The sequence below is a fragment of the Ictalurus punctatus genome, chromosome 4 (assembly GCF_001660625.3).
Source record: "Ictalurus punctatus breed USDA103 chromosome 4, Coco_2.0, whole genome shotgun sequence".
Lineage (NCBI taxonomy): Eukaryota > Metazoa > Chordata > Actinopteri > Siluriformes > Ictaluridae > Ictalurus > Ictalurus punctatus.
In genome coordinates this window covers 32372401-32394983 of record NC_071284.1, presented here as the reverse complement: position 1 = coordinate 32394983, position 22583 = coordinate 32372401, and the positions used below count along the sequence as shown (strand labels likewise).

General features: G+C 41.4%; 2 protein-coding genes across 2 annotated transcripts; both read right to left on the bottom strand.

Moving 5' to 3' along the window:
• Positions 1-6566: 6566 nt before the first annotated feature.
• LOC108263989 (extracellular calcium-sensing receptor-like) lies at positions 6567-10168 on the bottom strand. The gene is made up of 6 exons (XM_047153611.2): positions 9954-10168; positions 9514-9805; positions 8568-9359; positions 8171-8398; positions 7856-7979; positions 6567-7702 (listed from the first exon to the last, which is right to left on the bottom strand). The coding sequence occupies exons 1-6, from the start codon at positions 10166-10168 to the stop codon at positions 6801-6803; spliced, it is 2553 nt and encodes an 850-aa protein (XP_047009567.1). The 3' UTR covers positions 6567-6800.
• An 8365-nt stretch (positions 10169-18533) lies between these two features.
• On the bottom strand, positions 18534-22153 carry LOC124627833 (extracellular calcium-sensing receptor). The gene is made up of 6 exons (XM_047154581.2): positions 21748-22153; positions 21249-21540; positions 20295-21086; positions 19898-20125; positions 19585-19708; positions 18534-19435 (listed from the first exon to the last, which is right to left on the bottom strand). The coding sequence occupies exons 1-6, from the start codon at positions 21960-21962 to the stop codon at positions 18534-18536; spliced, it is 2553 nt and encodes an 850-aa protein (XP_047010537.1). The 5' UTR covers positions 21963-22153.
• Between the last annotated feature and the right edge of the window lie 430 nt (positions 22154-22583).

Genomic DNA, 22583 nt, shown 5'->3' with positions numbered 1-22583 from the left:
CTACCTATGCTGCTCTAGAGTACAAATGATGCATACGTCTGTGGTCTAATCTGTTAGTTAGTTGAACAGGAAGGATTTAATGGTATTTATACAAATGGAAATGCAAATCCTCTATGGTATAGTTAGACACATGAGCCACAATCAAAGGATGTTTTGATTCAATCATTCATTCATTCATTGATTCAATAAATCAATCAATCAACCAGTACACACCACACTCCACATTATGGGAATTTATTGGAAAAAGATACAAAAGAAGCATTTTAAAATAGAATATTATTATAATTAAGGCAAGCATCCTAAATATCTTAAGTGTGGGAGAAAACAAAATACAAAATACATAATGTTAAAATGGTCAATGTATTAAATTATGGTTACATGGCCATATGCTTTATACAGGGCTATATTAATGAATAATACTGTTAGCTTACTTAATTGGTATGTGTACCAATAATTTACTTATTTATGTTCTTTAATCAAGCTTAAATAAAAGCTTTATTAAATAAAGTCCATGTGTTAATAAAAATTATATACTTTAAAAGTTTTCTACAGGAATCCTGCATTTTTCATATAGTGAATTGGGACTTAAACAGTGCATAAACAGTGTCTTAGCACCACTTTTAACTCATAGTGAGAGAATCAGTTTGCTACTGTATAGGTTTATGTGCAGCTAAGCAGGTCATGTAGGGTATGCCCAATGGCATAAACTCATTTATGCACATTACTGATAATGTGCATTAAGGACATATCAGTGAAGGTGTTTTCCCACATCAAACAGACTTTCTTCTCCAGTGCAGAATCATTCTGCATTGTTAATTTTACAATTAAACAGAACTTCCCAAAATTGTATAAAAATGACTGCCTATGGATTTAATTGTTTTTTATATCTAGAATGAAGTCCTTTAGATCTATTATTGTTGTTCCAGATACCACTCGTTTGTAGCCAGTGATCAGTACATACATGCACCAATGCTCCTAATCCAAGTGAGCAAGAAATCCTTTGAAAAGTTAAACTTCTCTTAGGCTTCTGCAGATACAACAAATGAAACTGGATTAATCCTGTGGAGACTTGCAGGACCACTAATACTGTGAATAACTGGTTTGAGCCACATATCCAATTCCTATCATCCTCAAATACAAACTAACAACTCATATTTTTAGGCATTTGATTAATCTGTTGGACCAGCCCATTCTTTAGAGATGGTACATGACTTTATGAATCAATTTAATACAGAATCCTACACACAACTGCCAAAGGCAATGCATGGACAATGCATTTGATGCAGACAATAACCACCATCATTGTCAGCTATGCATCTGAGAATTTGACCAAGAAAGCTTACACCATACTGTAAATGGCAGGTCCACCAAAATACATAATCTGCAAAAGGAGCTAAAGCAGCAGTACAAGGCAGCAAATGAGGAAGAATGAAGCCACAAGCAAAGCTGTGGAACATCCGGAGGAGGAAGCTCATGATGGTCCACATAGCAGAGCGGCACAGCAGACGAGGGAAGGAAAGAGATAAATGGGTATTGTTCCTTGCTAACCCTTGAGGCTTCACCAAGCAACTTCCCGGTGATATGCAGAGCAGTTGCACTGAGTGCTTAGAAGAGATCAACACCTTCCTTCATAACACCCTGATTAACCCAGCAAGTGAGCAGGAGCTTGGCCATAATAAAGCCCACGTAATTCCAACACCCCAACTGCTTAGTTTGCCATGAAGGAATCTAGTTAGATAGGGGTCCAGGAAGCTGTAAAGGTGGGTTAGTACACAGAGTGAAGGCATGAGAAGGCAGCGGGGACCTGGTTCCGTTGTGTTTGCCTGGTTGATTCAAGCCCTGGATCTACCAGAAAGCCATTTTACCCAGGGTCCACTGCATCTGATTTTTGATCCAAAGCTGTCTACAACACCATAGCAAGCCCTGCTAAATGCACACATAGGACAGGGTCTCTCAAACATCTCCTTAGCAGCTGCCCTAAAGCCCTTGGTGATGGGTTCTACTGCTGGTGCCATGACAGGTGGTCAGTGCAGTAATTAAACTTGTCACCTCAGCCATCCTCTCCAGCAAACACTACAACACCAGAAAGAATACCTCTCTTTTGCTGGATAGAAGCTCTGTCCACAGCCATGGACAAGAGCAAGTCTCCTCAAAATAGCTTCAGAGTGGCAACTCAGAGTGGATCTAGGAAAATAGCTGAACTCAACCTAGACATGGTGCACTGCATGAGTGCAGCCAATGAGCAGAAGCTCAGCAGGTACCAGGAGCTGGTGGAACAGTGCAGGAGGCAAGGCTGGCAGGCTCACTGTAAGCTCTAGGAGAAGTAAGCTGCTAGGGGGTTGCAGGGTGCAAACTCTGTAACCTTCTGATAATGCTTGCACCAATTCTCAATAATGCATTCAGTCCACAAAGAAGTCCATGACAATACTTTCACAATTCAATTGCACTTCTGGGGTTCCACGTTCACCACCTGGTAGAAAAATACAGCTCTTGGCTGGATAAACTGATCATTGATTACTCTCTCTTGATTTGATGGTGTAACTCAAACTCTTGTCCCACAATTCACTTCACTGCCTGGGCCTTATCCCTGCACTCAGGAGGTTTCATTTGTATAGTGGGAGAGATGGAAAGATGATTTAGGGGGATAGGAACAGGGGTAGGACAGTAAGTAACCCAGCTCTGGGAAAATGGTTTAAGAATGACTACTCATTGTTTCTGGATGCTGGAATGGGAGAAGGGTTGGGAATGAATGTTGACAGAGGAGGGGGTGCCACCTGCCGCAAATATGCTATCAGATGGTTCACCAGTTTCGTCAATCACTGCACTGGGTCTCAGAGCTGTTGTGCAGATACAAACAGGCAGCCAACCTTCTAAAGATTGATGAATCGAGGAATGAAACCTCTGGAGATGTTCAGCTGATTCACAATATGTAGAGTGGGGCCATGAGTTGGGCTTTTCATGAAAACTGGTAAAGGACTAAATGACATAAACTGACAACTGAGACTCTGGCCATCCCCATACCATGCTTGAAGAGGTTCAAATATGCCTCTGGTTATTCTTCAGGCCATTTTCATCACAGTGACACAAGGACTGGGAACGCCAGCTGCATCTCTGGTACTGCCTAGATATATCAAGCCTACATAGCCCCTGTGAGTCCTCCACCTCCTTTTGTAACAGGGTCTCAGTACATTATTCCTTTTTTTAGCTACAGGCTTTTCACTTTTCACTATAAAAAACTCAAAAACTGAAAACACACACATAGCACCATGGTGCACAACACTGGCATGGCTGGCTGAGATGGTAACCACATAGACCAAAATTGTAGAACGAGCCAACCCTGCTGAGAGAAAAAAAAAAACTGATAAAAAATGATGTTAATAATTCCTCTCTGACTCCGAGGAGCCAGAAGGATGCGATAAAAACTGAGAGCAGCATATAAAGAGCTGCTTGAAGTGATTACAAAAGCTGGATGAGCCTTTTTCTCCCCAGTGGAAGTAAATCCCTCACACTGCGGAAAACTCCCCTTTCTTCCAGAAGTGCATGACAAAATATTAGGCTTTATAACCCCACAATGTTGGATTATTCGGCCATTGTCGGGAATGAACGGCATGGCTATTATGCAGTGGACAACTTTTCTAGGGCTTACAAGGATTCTACTACAAAGAGGGCGTTTATATCCCCAACATCCATAGGGTCAATCCTATCAAAATTGAGCAAGATAAAGCTGGATCTTGGGAGACTATTGGAGCTTATGGGCCTATTACTCAGGAGACCGTTCAGTGGTGGCTGAGAAGTTGGGGGTTTCACCCAAGGACAAAACCTCTGAGAGTAATCAGTGTCATGCGGTGATGCCTACATGCTCTGAGAATTAGAGTGTCCCCTGTTTCTAGCTTTGGGTCACACTCTAGGTGTCTCCTTAGTGCAAGACAGTAATGACAGACACCTCCCTCATGGGCTGGAGCACGGTCTTAGACAGCTGTCCAGCTCACGGTCTCTGGAGCGGCCCTCATCTGGAGCGGCATATACATTGCCTAGAAATGTGGGCCATATTTCTAGCACTGAAATTCCTTCTTCCTCAATTGAGAGGTCACCATGTGTTTACAGACAACACAGCAGTGGTCTCATACATTGACCACCAGGGAGGATTATGTCTGCACCCCCTGTTCAGGCAGGTGCAACTAATTCTTCTCTGGGCAGAAAGAAAGTTTGTCAGTGAGTGCAATGTACATTCTGGGAATATGGGGGCAGACATCTTGTTGAGGCAGGGGCTGAGGCCCAGGAATTGGTGGCTCCGTCCACAAGTGGTGGAGTCCATATGGCGAGGTTTGGCCAAGCGGGACTGCATGTGTTCACCTCCAAGGAGGCGCCATGGTGCACATGTGGCCAAGGTCACATCTGTATGCTTTTCCCCCGATCGCTCTGCTCCCACACATTCTAGCAAGAGTTCACCTAGATTCTATGTCTTCTGCTAGTAGCACTCTATTGGCCAGCTCGAATATGATTCTCAGAGATAATATCCCTGCTAGATGGCACTCCTTGGGAGATTCCCATCGACAGGGATCCACTGTACAACATCCTCTAACTTCGAGGTTCATGCATGGTGTCAGGTGGCTGAGGCCCATCAGCAGGCCGCGCATACCTTACTGGGACCTTTCTGTGGTCCTGGAAGGTCTATCAGGTGCCCCATTTGAGCCTTTAGAGTGGATATACTGTCTCAAGCCGGAGGGCTGATTTGTCACCCTCGGCCAGAACTATGGAAACTGTGGGTCTAGCCCCTGAGGAGCACCAGATGACAGATTCTGGTCTCACAACTGAGGTAGTAGAGACCATGTTAAACGCTAGAGCACCATCCACAAGGAAATTGTATGCGCTCAAGTGGTGGCTTTTTTTTCCTTGTGGTGTGAGGAACGTCAGCTAGACCCAGTGAACTGCACAATGGCTACAGTCCTGGATGTCCCAAGAATGTTTCTCAGCGGTGAGGGCTCCTTCCACAATCAGGGTTTATGTGGCCACCATTTTGGCCAGCCACACCCCTGTTGATGAAGCCTCTGTGGGGGAACATCCTATAACTTCGAGGTTCATGCGTGGTGTTAGGCAGCTGAGGCCCATCTGCAGGCTACGCATACCTTCCTGGGACCTTTCTGTCGTCCTGGAAGGTCTGTCAGGGGCCCCATTTGAGCCCTTAGAGTCAGCCTCTGAGAAGCTTCTGACTCTAAAGGTAGCTCTTCTGATGGCCCTGACATCTCTCAAGCGAGTAGGAGATCTACAAGCTCTCTCTGTTGTCCCTTCCTGCCTTGATTTTGCCCCTGGATTAGCCAAGGCCTTCCTGTACCCTAGGCCGGATTATATTCCTAAAGTGCCTACATCGGCTGCCCACCCTGTGGTGTTGCAGGCTTTCTGCCCTCCTCCATTCCCCATACCGGAACAAGAGAGAATGCACCTGCTGTGTCCAGTAATGGCTCTCTGTACTTACGTCCACTGCTCCAGCCAGTGGCATAAGGCGGAGAAGATGCTGGTCTGCTTTGGCGGCGACAGTAGAGGTGATGCTGTGTCTAAGCAGCGCAACTCTAATTGGATAGTGGAAGCAATCTCTAATGCTTATGAGGTGCGCTGTCTTGCTACGCCTCTGGGCATAAGGGCTCATTCCACTAGGGCGGTCGCCCCCATGAATACTTTGTCCAAACGGGTATCCTTACATGTGTGTGCTGCTGCAGTGTGGTCTACACCACACAAATTCATTCATTATTACAGCCTGGATATTCATTCCACCCCGGGCTCGAGTGTCTTTTTGAACAGGCTGTACCCTTGGTATGATCCAGATGCTTTCATGGCAGGGTGCTTAGGAAAAAGCCCCTACTCACCAAAAATAATATGGCAGAATGACTTGCAAACGGTTTGCAGAATTCATCTGAACAAACCACAAAAGTTCTGAAATAATATCCTTTAGACCGATTAGACCAAGTTGATGTTGTGTATTAAAATGTATGTGTAATCTTGTTTCTAAGCAAAATGTATATTTGAATGTTGTTAACTTTGAGTTGACTTTTGACCTTGCTTGTGATTGGCTGTGAGAGCATGTGGTAAAAAAAAAAAAAAGGCGGTGCACCATTAGGCAGCATGCAGAAATTGAATTTTCCTCCAGGTGCATTTGTACAAGAGTTCTTTATTGTTAATTCTTTTAGTTAATCAGCAAATAAAAAACATCAATCGAATATACAATCCATCATAGTATTTGTTTTTTCTACTAAATATATGACAATGGACATGTTTGGTCATCATGTACAGCACCATATTTGGCGAAAACCAAACACAGCCTAACACCACAAACACCTCATACAAACTGTCAAGCATGGTTGGTGGAGGGGTGATGATTTGGCCTGTTTTGCAGCCACAAGTGCAGACCTCAACCCCATGGAGATGCTGTGGTGGGATCTTAAAAAGAGCTGTGCATAAACAAATGTCCTCAGACATCAATGAATTGAAGCAATGTTGTAAATAAGAGTGGCCAAAATTTCTCCAAAACTATGTGAGTGAATGATAAATTCCTACAAATAAAAAGAAATTCCTACAAATAAGGTTTACTTCAATTTATTGCTGTTGAAGATGGTTCTACATGTTACTGAATTGTAGGGTGTACATATTTTTATTATGAATGTTGGTTTAAGTTTTGGGGAAAAAATACTTCATATTTAATTTAGACAACTAAATTAGTTGTCTTAATATATATTGATCAACTAAGTTTAAGAATAAGTGGACAATTATATAGGACCATAGTACTGATTAATTTTTAAACTATTAGCTCACTTAACTTTTCCCATGATTTGCTTTTTAGTGTTCTTCTCTGGCTTCAACATAATTATATAACATTTTGGAAGAAAAATGCAGAACAGCAAACCAAAGCTGGAGGCTAAAATGGCAAATATCTCCACAGCTACAGTAAATTTCCCAGGTGAACTCACATAAGCTGGAATAAAAGTGATCCAGACTGCAGAGAACATTAGCATGCTGAATGTAATGAATTTAGCTTCATTAAAATTATCAGGCAATTTTCGAGCCAGAAAAGCCAAAACAAAACATAAAAGTGCCAAAAGTCCTATATAACCAAGCACAGCCCAGAAACCTAAGTTTGAGCCTAAATGGCATTCTAGAATGATCTTGTCTTTGTAGTGTTTTAGATTTTTGAATGGAAAAGGGGGGGATGTTGTTAACCAAAGTACACAAATAAGCACCTGTATGAGAGTGAAGGCAAGTACACTGAGTCTCTGTTGTGGAGGCCCAAACCATTTCATGACATCACTGCCTGGAAGTGTGGCCCTGAAGGCCATTAACACCACTATTGTTTTTCCCAGAACACAGGAAATACAGAGGACGAAAGTAATCCCAAATGCTGTGTGGCGCAGCATACAAGACCATGCAGAGGGCTGTCCGATGAAAGTAAGTGAACAAAGGAAACACAGAGCCAGAGAGAAGAGCAGCAGGAAGCTCAGCTCAGAGTTGTTGGCTTTGACTATCGGTGTATCTTTATATCTAAAAAATATGATCGCTATTACCATTGTCATAAATGCACCAAATATGGACACTGCTGTTAGCAAAATTCCCATAGTTTCCTCATAGGACAAATATTCAATTTCCTTCTTTACACATTCATCCTTGTGTGCATTTGACCAGTAATCTTGCTGGCATTGTTCACATTTAATAGAGTCTGTTATAGAGTGAGAGAAAGAAAATCTTTTTAAAAAATTAGACAGAGTAATGCACATGTTTAACCCTAATGCTAGTTCTCACAGTGTATTTAAAATATCTTTATTTTACTGAGCATCCTGGACAATCTGCTGCAAGGATTTTTTTTTTTTACCTGTCATATTACTCATCTCTCCTGCAGCACATGGAATGCAGTCAAAGCAGCATATGGGTTTTCCTTTCTGTACAGCCTTTCTGGTGCCTGGAGGACAGCTCTCATGGCATATTGATACTGGTACCTATTAACGGTATAAATATGCATAATTAAATCCTAAATATGTTCTTCAACATTTTGTCTACATTTCATTATTAAACAATTTAAATAAACAATAGACATGGCATTATTTAACAAAATATTTGACATTTAGGGAATGTTTAAAAAAAAAATAAAAATCCAAATTGCAATTTGTACAATTTATGTTATACTCACGTTATTTGAATTTTGTGCCCACACAATCGAGGCCATGTTTACTGATAATCGATCAGGAGCAGGAAAAGAGGAGTCGTAAAGTCCAACAGTGACAAATTCACTTTGTTTATCTTTATTTACTTGCCAGTTGATTATTTCATATTTTGCTGGTGGGTCACCATTTACATCAAAATAAACTTCTTCACCTTCTTTGGTCTTGAAACGTACCTTTCTGAGGTGTTCTAAAAACTTGAGAAATAGCATATATATAACATATGTAACATATGTATATGTTAATTTAAAAATTAAATTGTGTTTTTTTGGTTAAAAATGAATACAGATTTGTTTTAAACTAGATCAGCATATGTGACAAAGGCTAAAAGTCTATGTGAAAAACTGTCTATCAGTATTAACTCACTGTGAAAGGGTTGGGCTGCTTATTTGTAGGACATGTTTGTTTGCAGCCAAGAAGTTCATGCAGTGTATGGGCAATGGCATACACTCCTTTATATACATTACTGAAAATGGGCATCAAGGACATGTCAGTGAAAGCGTTTTCCATCTCAGACAGTTTCTCTTCTCCTGTGCAGACTGGTGAGTTCTCTGAAACATTCTGCACTGTATATTTACACTTAAACAAAGTCTCCCAAAATTTGGTAAAAATGGCACTTCCTACAGACTTCAGTGGCTTTATATCTAGAATGAAGTCCTTCAGACCTGCCACCTTTGTTTTGGGGATAGCTAGCCCTATGGCTCCTTGCAGAATGTTCTGCTTATCCAGTGTGGCCACTATTGGGTCAGCGATCCAGCCCTCTGTTCCCACCCATTGATATCCAGTTATGTTGTGTTCAGAAAACACATGCACCAAAATTTCCAAATCCCACTGAGTGAGAAATCCTACTATCACTCGAGAAGTAGAGCTTTTAATTTGCTCAACAATTCGCAGCACTTTCTCCTGTGAGTAGGTTCTAAAAAATGGAAGGGAATATTCTAAACAAACGCCCAATTGCTCTGCAACTTTGGTAAAAGTGGCCATTCCATTGTTACCATAATCATCATCTCTTCTTATTGCTCCCACCCAGGTCCAGCCAAAGTGCTTAACCATCTCTGCTAGTGCTCTGCTCTGGTAATAATCACTGGGAATAGTGCGCAGAAATGAGGGATATTTCCTCTTGTCACTGAGACACTCACAAGTGGCAAAGTAACTGATCTAAAATAAGATTCACAGGCATCTCAAGCATTAGGTTCAGTCAGGATTTTTCAAACTAATATCAGTAATACACTAAACAATTTCTTCCCATCTGTTTGTTTATTTTACTTTAGAATGGTGTTGTAATACCAAATATATATATATATAGTCTTACTAAGGGAATGCTGAAAGGTCCTACACTCTTTGCTATAGCCATGGACACTGATGAGTATGTCTCTCCTATTATGGCTTGCACCTGGGCTGGCTTTGTGCAGATGTCATCAGAAGCTGAGTTCTCATTTCCATTAATAAGCGTCATTGCCACTTTAACCCCCAATGCTGTGGAACCACAGGTGTCATAGATCTTGTAACCAAGCGAGACTCCAGGCAGTAAAGATGAACTGTTGTTGATCTCCTCTGTTGCAAAGATCAAGGACTGTGAATACTGGAAAGCTCTGAAATCCAGACTGATTATAAATCAGAAAAAGGTCCACTTACATTAGTTAATATTATTTAGCTAACAGTAACTTTACGGCATATGCATCAGGATTTATATCTTGATTCCAACAGATGTTCAGTAAATGCCTTAAATACTCCTTTTCTTCTGCTACTTACCTCATACACTTCATTGTAGATGGCCTGGCTGAATAGGATGAATCTGTGATTTCCCAACTACTGTGAAAGGGGAAAACTGCTCCAACTATGATGTCACCATTCTTCCATATATGTGGGTATACAGACTCTCCATGCAGGGTACAAGTAGTCATATTAGCTCTGGAAAAATTGATAATGGCCATTACAACATGCAAGAGTGTAAAGATTGACTCCATTTATCACTACAGATCAAGAGATGAGATGTGTGTGTGTGTGTGTGTGTGTGTGTGTGTGTGTGTGTGTGTGTGTGTGTGGTCTGATGTGTCATCAAGTTGAACAGGAAGCATGTGTGGTATTTATACAAATCAAAATGTAAAGTCTCTATGGTAAATTTACACTTGTGGCCTATGATCAAAGGAGGTGTGACAATATGACAGCCTGCATTACCTTCACATTACCATGTTTGTGATGTTTTCTATTCCTTTTTTCACAATAGTACTATATGTTGGGTAAACATTTCTTTGAACATCTATGCTCCATACATACGGATCTTTGATATGAAAGAATAATGAGCAATGCTAGACATTCTAAAAACAAAATGTAGAATCATTAAAAAATATATTTAAAGAATTATTTGCATTATTCTCCAGCCTCCTTATCCCAAATTCCAGAGAACTTACCATCATGTAGTGAATATGTAGATGAAAAGCCTGGACAATTGCAGACTATATTCTCCACTGCTTTTTTTTTTTTATGAAAGAACGCTCTGGCCCATCAAACCTGTCACTTTTATTTCATTTTTATTCAGTTTTTTTGAAGATGGTGAGAGATTTTGCGGTCCGGATTGATGTTGGAAGTTGGAAGTGAATATGTAGATGAAACGCCTGGACAATTGCAGACTACATTCTCCACTGTTTTGTTTTTTTTTACATTTACATTACATTTATTCACTTATCAGACGCTTTTATCCAAAGCGACTTACAAATGAGAAAAATACAAGCAAAGTGATATATCAAGCAGAGAACAATACAAGTAGTGCTACCATACAAGATCCATTAATTGAGTTCCAGAAGAAGCAAAGTGCACAGAGTAGAGGTGCAATATTATTTATTTATTTATTTATTTATTTATTTATTTATTTATTTATGAGTTGGTTAGGTGTTCATGGAAGAGGTGGGTCTTTAGCTGTTTTTTGAAGATGGTGAGAGATTCTGCGGTCCGGATTGAGGTTAGAAGTTCATTCCACCACGGATGAAATTGGCACCTGTGAACCAGTGAAAATAAATGTCCCTCACACTGCAAAAAACGCCCATTTTTTATGTAAGTGGATGATGATATATCACCCTTCTGGGGAAAACCATACACTAGCTGTATTTATAACCCCACAATGTTTGATTATTCGGCCATCGTGGGGAATGAATGGTATGGCTATTTAGCTATGCCGAAGGTGGAGGAGGTTCTTGCATGTTACCTCTCTCTATCGAGGTAGCAGGTAACTTAGGAGGGCTGGCTTTGGCATCCAAGCCATGTAAGGCCAACCTCAGCATTGGTGGGCAAGGCCTATGTGGCAGTGGGTCTCACTTGTGGGTCACTGCATACAATGGCAGTGTTGCAGGCCTACCTACCAAGCAGACCTGCTGAGTGAGCTAGACATACGGTGGTGTTCAGACAGTTCCTTCCCTATCATGTTGAGTTTGCCAGTGCTAGTGCGAGGGAGGCACAGAAGGCGAGTGTGGCAGCCTGCCTCCCATGGTGCAGAGCCAGGGGAACCGGGTGGCCACTGTCGCAGCCTGCTAATAGGCCTGATCTGAGAAGGATCATAAAGGCCAAGCAGACAAAGAAGGAGTGGACTTAAGGGGCCACAGATGGACGTATCATGGGACATGAGGTTGTTAGGGCAGTTGGCCCCCACTACTACTGTAGGGTCTCCCCTGGCCAAGGCTGTCCCAAGTTTTCAGTCTTCTCTGGTCAGCAAGCTGTCACAGGCCAACAAAAATCTGATACTTTCCCTCCAATAGAATGTGGAATGGTTAACGTCAGTAAAAGACCATATGGCAGCATGGAAACTACTGTCAAATGTGTCTCCATGGGTTCTGTCTACCAATGAAAAGGGTTACTAGGTCCAGTTCAGAGCCTGACCCCTCTGGTTCAAAGAGGCCATAGAACATGTACCTAGCTCCCTGAGGGAGGGAGGTTTTTACAGTCATTATTTCCTGGTCCGAAAAAAATAGAGGAGTATGTGGCCAATTTTAGATCTGCGTCATCTGAACTGTACTCTTTAGACATACAGGTTCAAGATGTTGATGCCCAAACTTATCATTCCACAGATTCAGTTTGAGGACTAGTTTGTGACGATAGATCTAAAAGGTGAATGTTTCCACAGAGAAATATCACTAGCTTTATCCCCTTGCACCATCACAAAGTGCATGGATGTCACTCTGGCTCCATTGTGACTCCAGGGCATCCGTGTACTAAACTACCTGGAAGACTGGTTAATTCTAACACGATCCAGGGAACTGGCGGTTCAACATCGAAATGGTGTTCTCACCCACATGAGGAGGTTGGGGCTCAGGTTGAACCTCAGAAAAGTATGCGTTCCCCGTGCAGTGGACAACTTTTCTAGGGGTTATAAGAATTCTACTACAATGAGTGGGTTTCTATCCCAACATGCGTAGGGTCAATCCTATCAACATTGAGCAAGATTAAGCTGGATCTTGAGAGACTATTGGAGCTTATGGACCTATTGCACAGGAGACCATTCAGTGGTAGCTGAGAAGTTGGGGGTTTCACCCAAGGACGAAACCTCTGAGAGTAATCAGTGTCATGCGGCGATGCCTACGTGCACCGAGAATTTGAGTGTCTGCGGTTTCTAGCCTTGGGTCACACTCTAGGGGTGTCTCCTTAGTGCAAGATGGTAATGACAGACACCTCCCTCATGGGCTGGAGCACAGTCTTATACAGCTGTCCAGCTCACGGTCTCTGGAGCGGCCCTCATCTGGAGCGGCATATAAATTACCTAGAAATGTGGGCCATATTTCTAGCACTGAAATTCCTTCTTCCTCAATTGAGAGGTCACCATGTTTTTACAGACAACACAGTGGAGGTCTCATATATTGACCACCAGGGAAGATTATGTCCACACCCACTGTTCAGGCAGGCACAACTAATTCTTCTCTGGGCAGAAAGAAAGTTTGTCAGTGAGTGTAATGTACATTCTGGGAATATGGGGGCAGACATCTTGTTGAGGCAGGGGCTGAGGCCCAGGAATTGGTGGCTCCATCCACAAGTGGTGGAGTCCATATGGCGAGGTTTGGCCAAATGGGACTGCATGTGTTCACCTCTGAGGAGACAACACTTGGCCCGCTGTGGTTCACCCTCACTCCTCCCGCACAATTAGGAGTGGACTCCATGGTGCACATGTGGCCGAGGTCACATCTGTACGCTTTTCCCCCGATCGCTCTGCTCCCACAAGTTCTAGTGAGAGTTTGCCAAGACAGTCTATGTCTGCTGCTAGTGGCACCTTATTGGCCAACTCGAATATGGCTCTCAGAGATAATATCCCTGCTAGATTGCACTCCTTGGGAGATTCCCATCCACAGGGATCCACTGTAGACTCATTGAACTGCACAATGGCTACAGTCCTGGAGTTCTTACAAGAACATTTCTCAGCCGGGTGGGCTCCTTCTATAATCAGGGTTTACGTGTCTGCCATTTTGGCCAGCCATGCTCTTGTTGATGGAGCCTCTGTGGTGCAACATCCTCTAACTTCGAGGTTCATGCGTGGTGTCAGGCGGCTGAGGCCCATCTGCAGGCCACGCAAACCTTCCTGGGACCTTTCTGTGGTCCTGGAAAGTCTCCCAGGTGCCCCATTTGAGCACTTAGTGTGGATCTACTGTCTCATGCAGGAGGGCTGATTCATCACCCTCAGCCAGAACTATGGAAACTGTTGGTCTTGCCCCTGAGGGGTACCAGCTCATAGATTCTGGTCTCACAACTGAGGTTGTAGATACCATGTTAAACGCTAGAGCACCATCCACAAGGAAATTGTATGCACTCAAGTGGCGGCTTTTTTTTTTTGTGGTGTGGGGAACGTCAGCTAGACCCAGTGAACTGTGCAATGGCTACAGTCCTGGAGTTCTTTTAAGATCGTTTCTCAGCGGGGTGGGCACCATCTACAATCAGGGTTTACGTGGCTGCCATTTTGGCCAGCCACGCCCCTGTTGATGGAGCCTCTGTGGGGGAACATCCTATAACTTCGAGGTTCATGTGTGGTGTCAGGTGGCTGAGGCCCATCTGCAGGCCGCACATACCTTCCTGGGCCCTTTCTGTGCTCCTGGAAGGTCTGTCAGGGGCCCCATTTGAGCCCTTAGTGTCAGCCTCTGAGAAGCTTCTGACTCTAAAGGTAGCTCTTCTTCTGGCCCTGACATCTCTCAAGTCAGTAGGCGATCTACAAGCTCTCTCTGTTGCCCCATCCTGCCTTGACTTGCCCTTGGATTTGCCAAGGCCTTCCTGTACCCTAGGCTGGATTATATTCCTAAAGTGCCTGCATCGGCTGCCCACCCTGTGGTGTTGCAGGCTTTCTCATTTCTCATCTCATTTCTCATTTATTCATTTTCATATGATTCATTTACATGTGATTCATTTTCATGTGATTCATATTCATGTGATTCATTTACATGTGATTCATTTTCATGTGATTCATTTACCTTTTCTCTTCTCTCCTCCCTTCCCCAAATATTTCATTGGGAAGAAGAAAAAAAACCAAAAAAAAAAACCAAAACAAAACACCCCCCCCCCCCGGCTCATCATGGCTACTCAATAACTGTCGCTGGTTATATAAATATTATAAAACCCAAGAACAGACACAAAAATTTAAGTGGGAAGTGTCTGTAACTCCATAAAGAATACAAAAAAGGGATGCCATTTATATAAATAAATAAATAAATAAATAAATAAATAAATAAATAAATGATCTAAGTTAGGAGCGTATACAATACCTGTCTTTGCATTAGAGTACCAGCAACTATAATATATCTACCGTTCGCATCAGCAATAACGTTAGTGGACGAAAACTGCAACCTTTTGTCAATTAAAATAGCGACCCCTCCTACTTTCAAATTAAAGTTCGAGTGGAAGACATTTCAAATATGTAAAAACCTTAGATCTCTTGACAGGATTACCTCTGACGTTCCAACAAATAAATCTTAAAGGCGTGCCTGTCCCAGCCGGAGTGGGACCCCCCCTCCCCCAACACACCCAAAGTCTCCATAAAACAAAGGGAGACAGCAGCGTTTCCCACCAAGAGTTGTCCACAATGTGAAAACAACTCAAAGAGTAAGCCGAACTAACCAACTAAATTACCTAAACAAACAAACAAAAAAATTCCAGTAAGAGAAAAGTCCCCTACTGACTTCAAATCTGATAAATAGTCTGGCACTTTAACAAATAGAATGTCCTTACCTTTTAAAGACTTGTAACAAATAATATAACACAGTGTAGCACGTAAAGATGAGGAAACAACATTAATAAAATGAAATAAACTCTAACCCAGTCAGAGCATCAAAATAGAGAAGCACATTAATGCAGAAGTAAATTTAAGAGGAGTGAGTCCACAAAATCTAGATGAAGTAATGCACCGACAATATCTTCAATAAGAATCCGAATTCTGTAGAGCTGAAAGACCGAGTGCAAAAAAAGAATAAAAGTGAAAAAAACTCCACTATATAGGTGATGCAGTTCACCCTGATATCAAGAGTTTAACGTAGTCTCCTGCTTCCTCCGCTGAAATAAAGTCCTTCTGAACACCATTATATGTAATGCGAAGCTGAGCTGGGTGAAGTGTTCTATAGCGAGCGCCCTCAATACCACGAAGTTGACGCCGAACCTCGTTAAACGCAGCCCGGGCCCGGGCTGTCTTGGCTGTGTAGTCAGGGAAAACGGAGATAGTCAAATCTCTCGTTTTAATCCGCTGGATCTCTCTCGCATGGCGTAAAATATCAACGCAGTCACTGTGATAGTGGAATCTGCACAAAATAGCTCGTGGCTGTTCACCAGGCTTGGCTTCGGCTCAAGGGTCCGGTGGGACCAGTCCAAAACCGGCTCCTTCTCCAGACCAAACGCCTCCTTTAACAAGGCCGCTACAGCAGCGGTTGTACAGGTGTCAGCGCCCTCTGGAACTCCGACTATCCTAACATTATTGCGCCGTGACCTCGACTCCAAATCCTCACACTTATTCTCTAATTGAGTCACAGTCACAGTGAGAGACTCGATAGTAGTCTTCATATGAACTATGTCATCGTTGCAACCGGAGAGCACCTGCTGCATTTCCCCAACAGTACCTTTCAGTGTTGATATGGTAGCCTCGGTAGCGACTTTATCACCAGCCTGCTGTGTTTTCACGGCCTGCAGGTCAAGCTGGATAGTATACAGCACATCCTTGAACATCGCCTGAAACTTCTTTTGAAAAATATCGGCAATGTCCTTCCTCAGTGAAGCCAGCAACTCAAGCTTGAGTGCGGCGAAGTCAGGGAAACTGCTCGGGGCCGCGTATTCAGGGGGAGAAGGGGACTCCCTTATGGCGCGCATACTAGGTCTCAGTCGTGTCTGAATGCTACCACGGGTTCTTTCCAGACATCTTAACGTGCCACAAAGTTAAAAGTGCAAATAAGGAAACGAAGTAGAATGAGTCAAAATATATTATATGACCAAAAAGCGCTAATTAATTACAATTTTAATCGAAATCAGAAGGAGCCTCCAACTTCGCGTCTTACTCCATCGAACACCGAATTCAAATCGTTGCAGACTTTCTGCCCTCCTCCATTCCCCACACCGGAACAAGAGAAAATGCACCTGCTGTGTCCAGTAATGGCTCTCTGTACTTACGTCCACCACTCCCGCCAGTGGCGTAAGTCGTAGCAGCTGCTGGTCTGCTTTGGTCGCGACAGTAGAGGTGATGCTGTGTCAAAGCAGCGCAAATCTAATTGGATAGTGGAAGCAATCTCTATTGCTTATGAGGCGCGCGTTCTTGCTACGCCTCTGGGCGTAAGGGTTCATTCCACCAGGGCGGTTGCCTCCATGAAGGCTTTGTCCAAAAGGGTATCCTTACAGGATGTGTGTGTTGCTGAAGGTCGGTCTACACCACACACATTCATTCGTTATTACAGCCTGGATATTCATTCCACCCAGTCTCGACTATCTTGCAAAGACTTTTTTGAACAGGCCGTACCGAGTGGGTATTCTCGTTCACATAGTGTTATGCTAAATGCAATGTCGAAGTTCCCTTTGAAATGGAACGTCTGAGTTACGCATGTAACCCTGTTCCCTGAGAAGGGAACGAGACGTTGCGTAGCTTTGTCATACCAGGGCAGGCCTGTGAATTCCATGTTCGCTTAGGATAACAGAGGCTGAAGGCATGGTTCACAGGTGCCATATTTATATCACGCAATGCATTTAATTGCCACATCACCTGATCATGGCAGGCGTATAAATAGAGGCATGATTTTACACAAGCTTCAGATACCGGTCACGCGCGCAAGGGCGCTCCTATAGTGTTATGCTAAATGCAACGTCTCGTTCACTTCTCAGGGAACAGGGTTACATGTGCAACCCAGACACTTTCATGGAAGGGTGCTTAGGAAAAAGCCAATACTCACCAAAAAGAATATGGCAGAATGACTTGCAAATGGTTTGCAGAATTGCATCTGAACAAACCACAAAAGTTCTGTAATAATATCCTTTAGACTGTTTAGACCAAGTTGATGTTGTGTATTAAAATTTGTGTAATCTTGTTTGTAAGAAAAATGTACATTTGAATGTTGTTAACTTTGTTTGAGTTGACTTTTGACCTTGCTTGTGATTGGCTGTGAGAGCATGTGTTTAAAAAAAAAAAAAAAAAAAAAAAAAAAAAAAAAAAAAGGTGGTGCACCATTAGGCAGTGTGCAGAAATTAAGTTTTCCTCCAGGTGCATTTGTACAAGAGTTCTTTATTGTTAATTATTTTAGTTAATATGCAAATAAAAACCATCATCGAATAGACAATCCATCATAGTATTTGTTTTTTCTACTAAATACATGACAATGGACATGTTTGGTCATCATGTACAACACCATATTTGCCGAAAACCAAATACAGCCTAACACCACAAACACCTCATACAAACTGTCAAGCATGGTTGGTGATGGTGAGGGGTGATGATTTGGCCTGTTTTGCAGCCACAAGTCCAGACCTCAACCCCATGGAGATGCTATGGTGGGATCTTAAAAAGAGCTGTGCATAAACAAATGTCCTCAGACATCAATGAATTGAAGCAATGTTGTAAATAAGAGTGGCCAAAATTTCTCCAAAACTATGTGAGTGAATGATAAATTCCTACAAATAAGGTTTACTTCAATTTATTGCTGTTGAAGATGGTTCTACATGTTACTGAATTGTAGGATGTACTTATTTGTATTATGAATGCTGGTTTAAGTTTTGGAAAAAAATACTTCATGTTTAATTTAGACAACTAAATTAGTTGTCTTAATATATATTGATCAACTAAGTTTAAGACTAAGTGGACAATTATATAGGACCATCGTACTGATTAATTTTTAAACTATTAGCTCACTTAACTTTTCCCATGATTTGCTTTTTACTGTTCTTCTCTGGCTTCAACATAATTATATAACATTTTGGAAGAAAAATGCAGAACAGCAAACTAAAGCTGGAGGCTAAAATGGCAAATATTTCCACAGCTACAGTAAATTTCCCAGGTGAACTCACATAAGCTGGAATAAATGTGATCCAGACTGCAGAGAACATTAGCATGCTGAATGTAATGAATTTAGCTTCATTAAAATTATCAGGCAACTTTCGAGCCAGAAAAGCCAAAGCAAAACATAAAAGTGCCAAAAGTCCTATATAACCAAGCACAGCCCAGAAACCTAAGTTTGAGCCTAAATGGCATTCTAGAATGATCTTGTCTTTGTAGTGCTTTAGATTTTTGAACGGAAAGGGGGGGGATGTTGTTAACCAAAGTACACAAATAAGCACCTGTATGAGAGTGAAGGCAAGTACACTGAGTCTCTGTTGTGGAGGCCCAAACCATTTCATGACATCACTGCCTGGAAGTGTGGCCCTGAAGGCCATTAACACCACTATTGTTTTTCCCAGAACACAGGAAATACAGAGGACGAAAGTAATCCCAAATGCTGTGTGGCGCAGCATACAAGACCATGCAGAGGGCTGTCCGATGAAAGTAAGTGAACAAAGGAAACACAGAGCCAGAGAGAAGAGCAGCAGGAAGCTCAGCTCAGAGTTGTTGGCTTTGACTATTGGTGTATCTTTATATCTAAAGAATATGATCGCTATTACCACTGTCATAAATGCACCAAACATGGACACTGCTGTTAGCAAAATTCCCATAGTTTCCTCATAGGACAAATATTCAATTTCCTTCTTTACACATTCATCCTTGTGTGCATTTGACCAATAATCTTGCTGGCATTGTTCACATTCAATAGAGTCTGTCATAGAGTGAGAGAAAGAAAATCTTTTTAAAAAATTAGACAGAGTATTGCACATGTTTAACCCTAATGCTAGTTCTCACAGTGTATTTAAAATATCTTTATTTTACTGAGCATCCTGGACAATCTGCTGCAGGGATTTTTTTTACCTGTCATATTACTCATCTCTCCTGCAGCACATGGGATGCAGTCAAAGCAGCATATGGGTTTTCCTTTCTGTACAGCCTTTCTGGTGCCTGGAGGACAGCTCTCATGGCATATTGATACTGGTACCTATTAACGGTATAAATATGCATAATTAAATCCTAAATATGTTCTTCAACATTTTGTCTACATTTCATTATTAAACAATTTAAATAAACAATAGACATGGCATTATTTAACAAAATATTTGACATTTAGGGAATGTTTAAAAAAAAAAAAAATCCAAATTGCAATTTGTACAATTTATGTTATACTCACGTTATTTGAATTTTGTGCCCACACAATCGAGGCCATGTTTACTGATAATCGATCAGGAGCAGGAAAAGAGGAGTCGTAAAGTCCAACAGTGACAAATTCACTTTGTTTATCTTTATTTACTTGCCAGTTGATTATTTCATATTTTGCTGGAGGATCACCATTTACATCAAAATAAACTTCTTCACCTTCTTTGGTCTTGAAACGTACCTTTCTGAGGTGTTCTAAAAACTTGAGAAATAGCATATATATAACATATGTAACATATGTATATGTTAATTTAAAAATTAAATTGTGTTTTTTTGGTTAAAAATGAATACAGATTTGTTTTAAATTAGATCAGCATATGTGACAAAGGCTAAAAGTCTATGTGAAAAACTGTCTATCAGTATTAACTCACTGTGAAAGGGTTGGGCTGCTTATTTGTAGGACATGTTTGTTTGCAGCCAAGAAGTTCATGCAGTGTATGGGCAATGGCATACACTCCTTTATATACATTACTGAAAATGGGCATCAAGGACATGTCAGTGAAAGCGTTTTCCATCTCAGACAGTTTCTCTTCTCCTGTGCAGACTGGTGAGTTCTCTGAAACATTCTGCACTGTATATTTACACTTAAACAAAGTCTCCCAAAATTTGGTAAAAATGGCACTTCCTACAGACTTCAGTGGCTTTATATCTAGAATGAAGTCCTTCAGACCTGCCACCTTTGTTTTGGGGATAGCTAGCCCTATGGCTCCTTGCAGAATGTTCTGCTTATCCTGTGTGGCCACTATTGGGTCAGCGATCCAGCCCTCAGTTCCCACCCATTGATATCCAGTTATGTTGTGTTCAGAAAACACATGCACCAAAACTTCCAAATCCAAATGAGTGAGAAATCCCACTATCACTCGAGAAGTAGAGCTTTTAATTTGCTCAACAATTCGCAGCACTTTCTCCTGTGAGTAGGTTCTAAAAAATGGAAGGGAATATTCTAAACAAACGCCCAATTGCTCTGCAACTTTGGTAAAAGTGGCCATTCCATTGTTACCATAATCATCATCTCTTCTTATTGCTCCCACCCAGGTCCAGCCAAAGTGCTTAACCATCTCTGCCAGTGCTCTGCTCTGGTAATAATCACTGGGAATAGTGCGCAGAAATGAGGGATATTTCCTCTTGTCACTGAGACACTCACAAGTGGCAAAGTAACTGATCTAAAATAAGATTCACACAGGCATCTCAAGCATTAGGTTCAGTCAGGATTTTTCAACCTAACATCAGAAATACACTAAACAATTTCTTTCCATCTGTTTGTTTATTTTACTTTAGAATGGTGTTGTAATATCAAATATATATATATATATATATAGTCTTACTAATGGAATGCTGAAAGGTCCTACACTCTTTGCTATAGCCATGGACACTGATGAGTAGTTCTCTCCTATTATGGCTTGCACCTGGGCTGGCTTTGTGCAGATGTCATCAGAAGCTGAGTTCTCATTTCCATTAATAAGCGTCATTGCCACTTTAACCCCCAATGCTGTGGATCCACAGGTGTCATAGATCTTGTAACCAAGCGAGACTCCAGGCAGTAAAGATGAACTGTTGTTGATCTCCTCTGTTGCAAAGATCAAGGACTGTGAATACTGGAAAGCTCTGAAGTCCAGACTGATTATAAATCAGAAAAAGGTCCACTTAAATTAGTTAATATTATTTAGCTAACAGTAATTTTACAGTGTATAAAATATCAAGGAATTATATAAATCAGGATTTATATCTTGATATAAATGATCTTCATATAAATCATGATTAATATCTTGATTCCAACAGATGTTCAATAAATGCCTTAAATACTTCTTTTCTTCTGCTACTTACCTCATACACTTCATTGAAGATGGCCTGGCTGAATAGGATGAATCTGTGATTTCCCAACTACTGTGAAAGGGGAAAATTGCTCCAACTATGATGTCACCATTCTTCCATATATGTGGGTATACAGACTCTCCATGCAGGGTACAAGTAGTCATATTAGCTCTGGAAAAATTTATGATGGCCATTACAACATGCATGAGTGTGAAGATTGACTCCATTTATCACTACAGATCAAGAAATGAGATGTGTGTGTGTGTGTGTGTGTGTGTGTGTGTGTGGTCTGATGTGTCATCAAGTTGAACAGGAAGCATGTGTGGTATTTATACAAATCAAAATGTAAAGTCTCTATGGTAAATTTACAGTTGTGGCCTATGATCAAAGGAGGTGTGACAATATGACAGCCTGCATTACCTTCACATTACCATGTTTGTGATGTTTTTTATTCCTTTTTTCACAATAGTACTATATGTTGGGTAAACATTTCTTTGAACATCTGTGCTCCATACATACTGAACTTTTATGTGAAAGAATAATGAGTAATGCTAGACATTCTAAAAACAAAATGTAGAATCATTAAAAAAAATGTATTTAAAGAATTATTTGCATCAATTGCATCTGCCATTCTCTAGCCTCCTTATGCCAAAATTCAGAGAACTTACCATCATGTAGTGAATATGTAGATGAAAAGCCTGGACAATTGCAGACTATATTCTCCACTGCTTTTTTTTTTATGGAACAACCCTCTGGCCCATCAAACCTGTCACTTTTATTTCATTTTTATTCAGTTTTTTTGAAGATGGTGAGAGATTCTGCGGTCTAGATTGAGGTTGGAAGTTCAT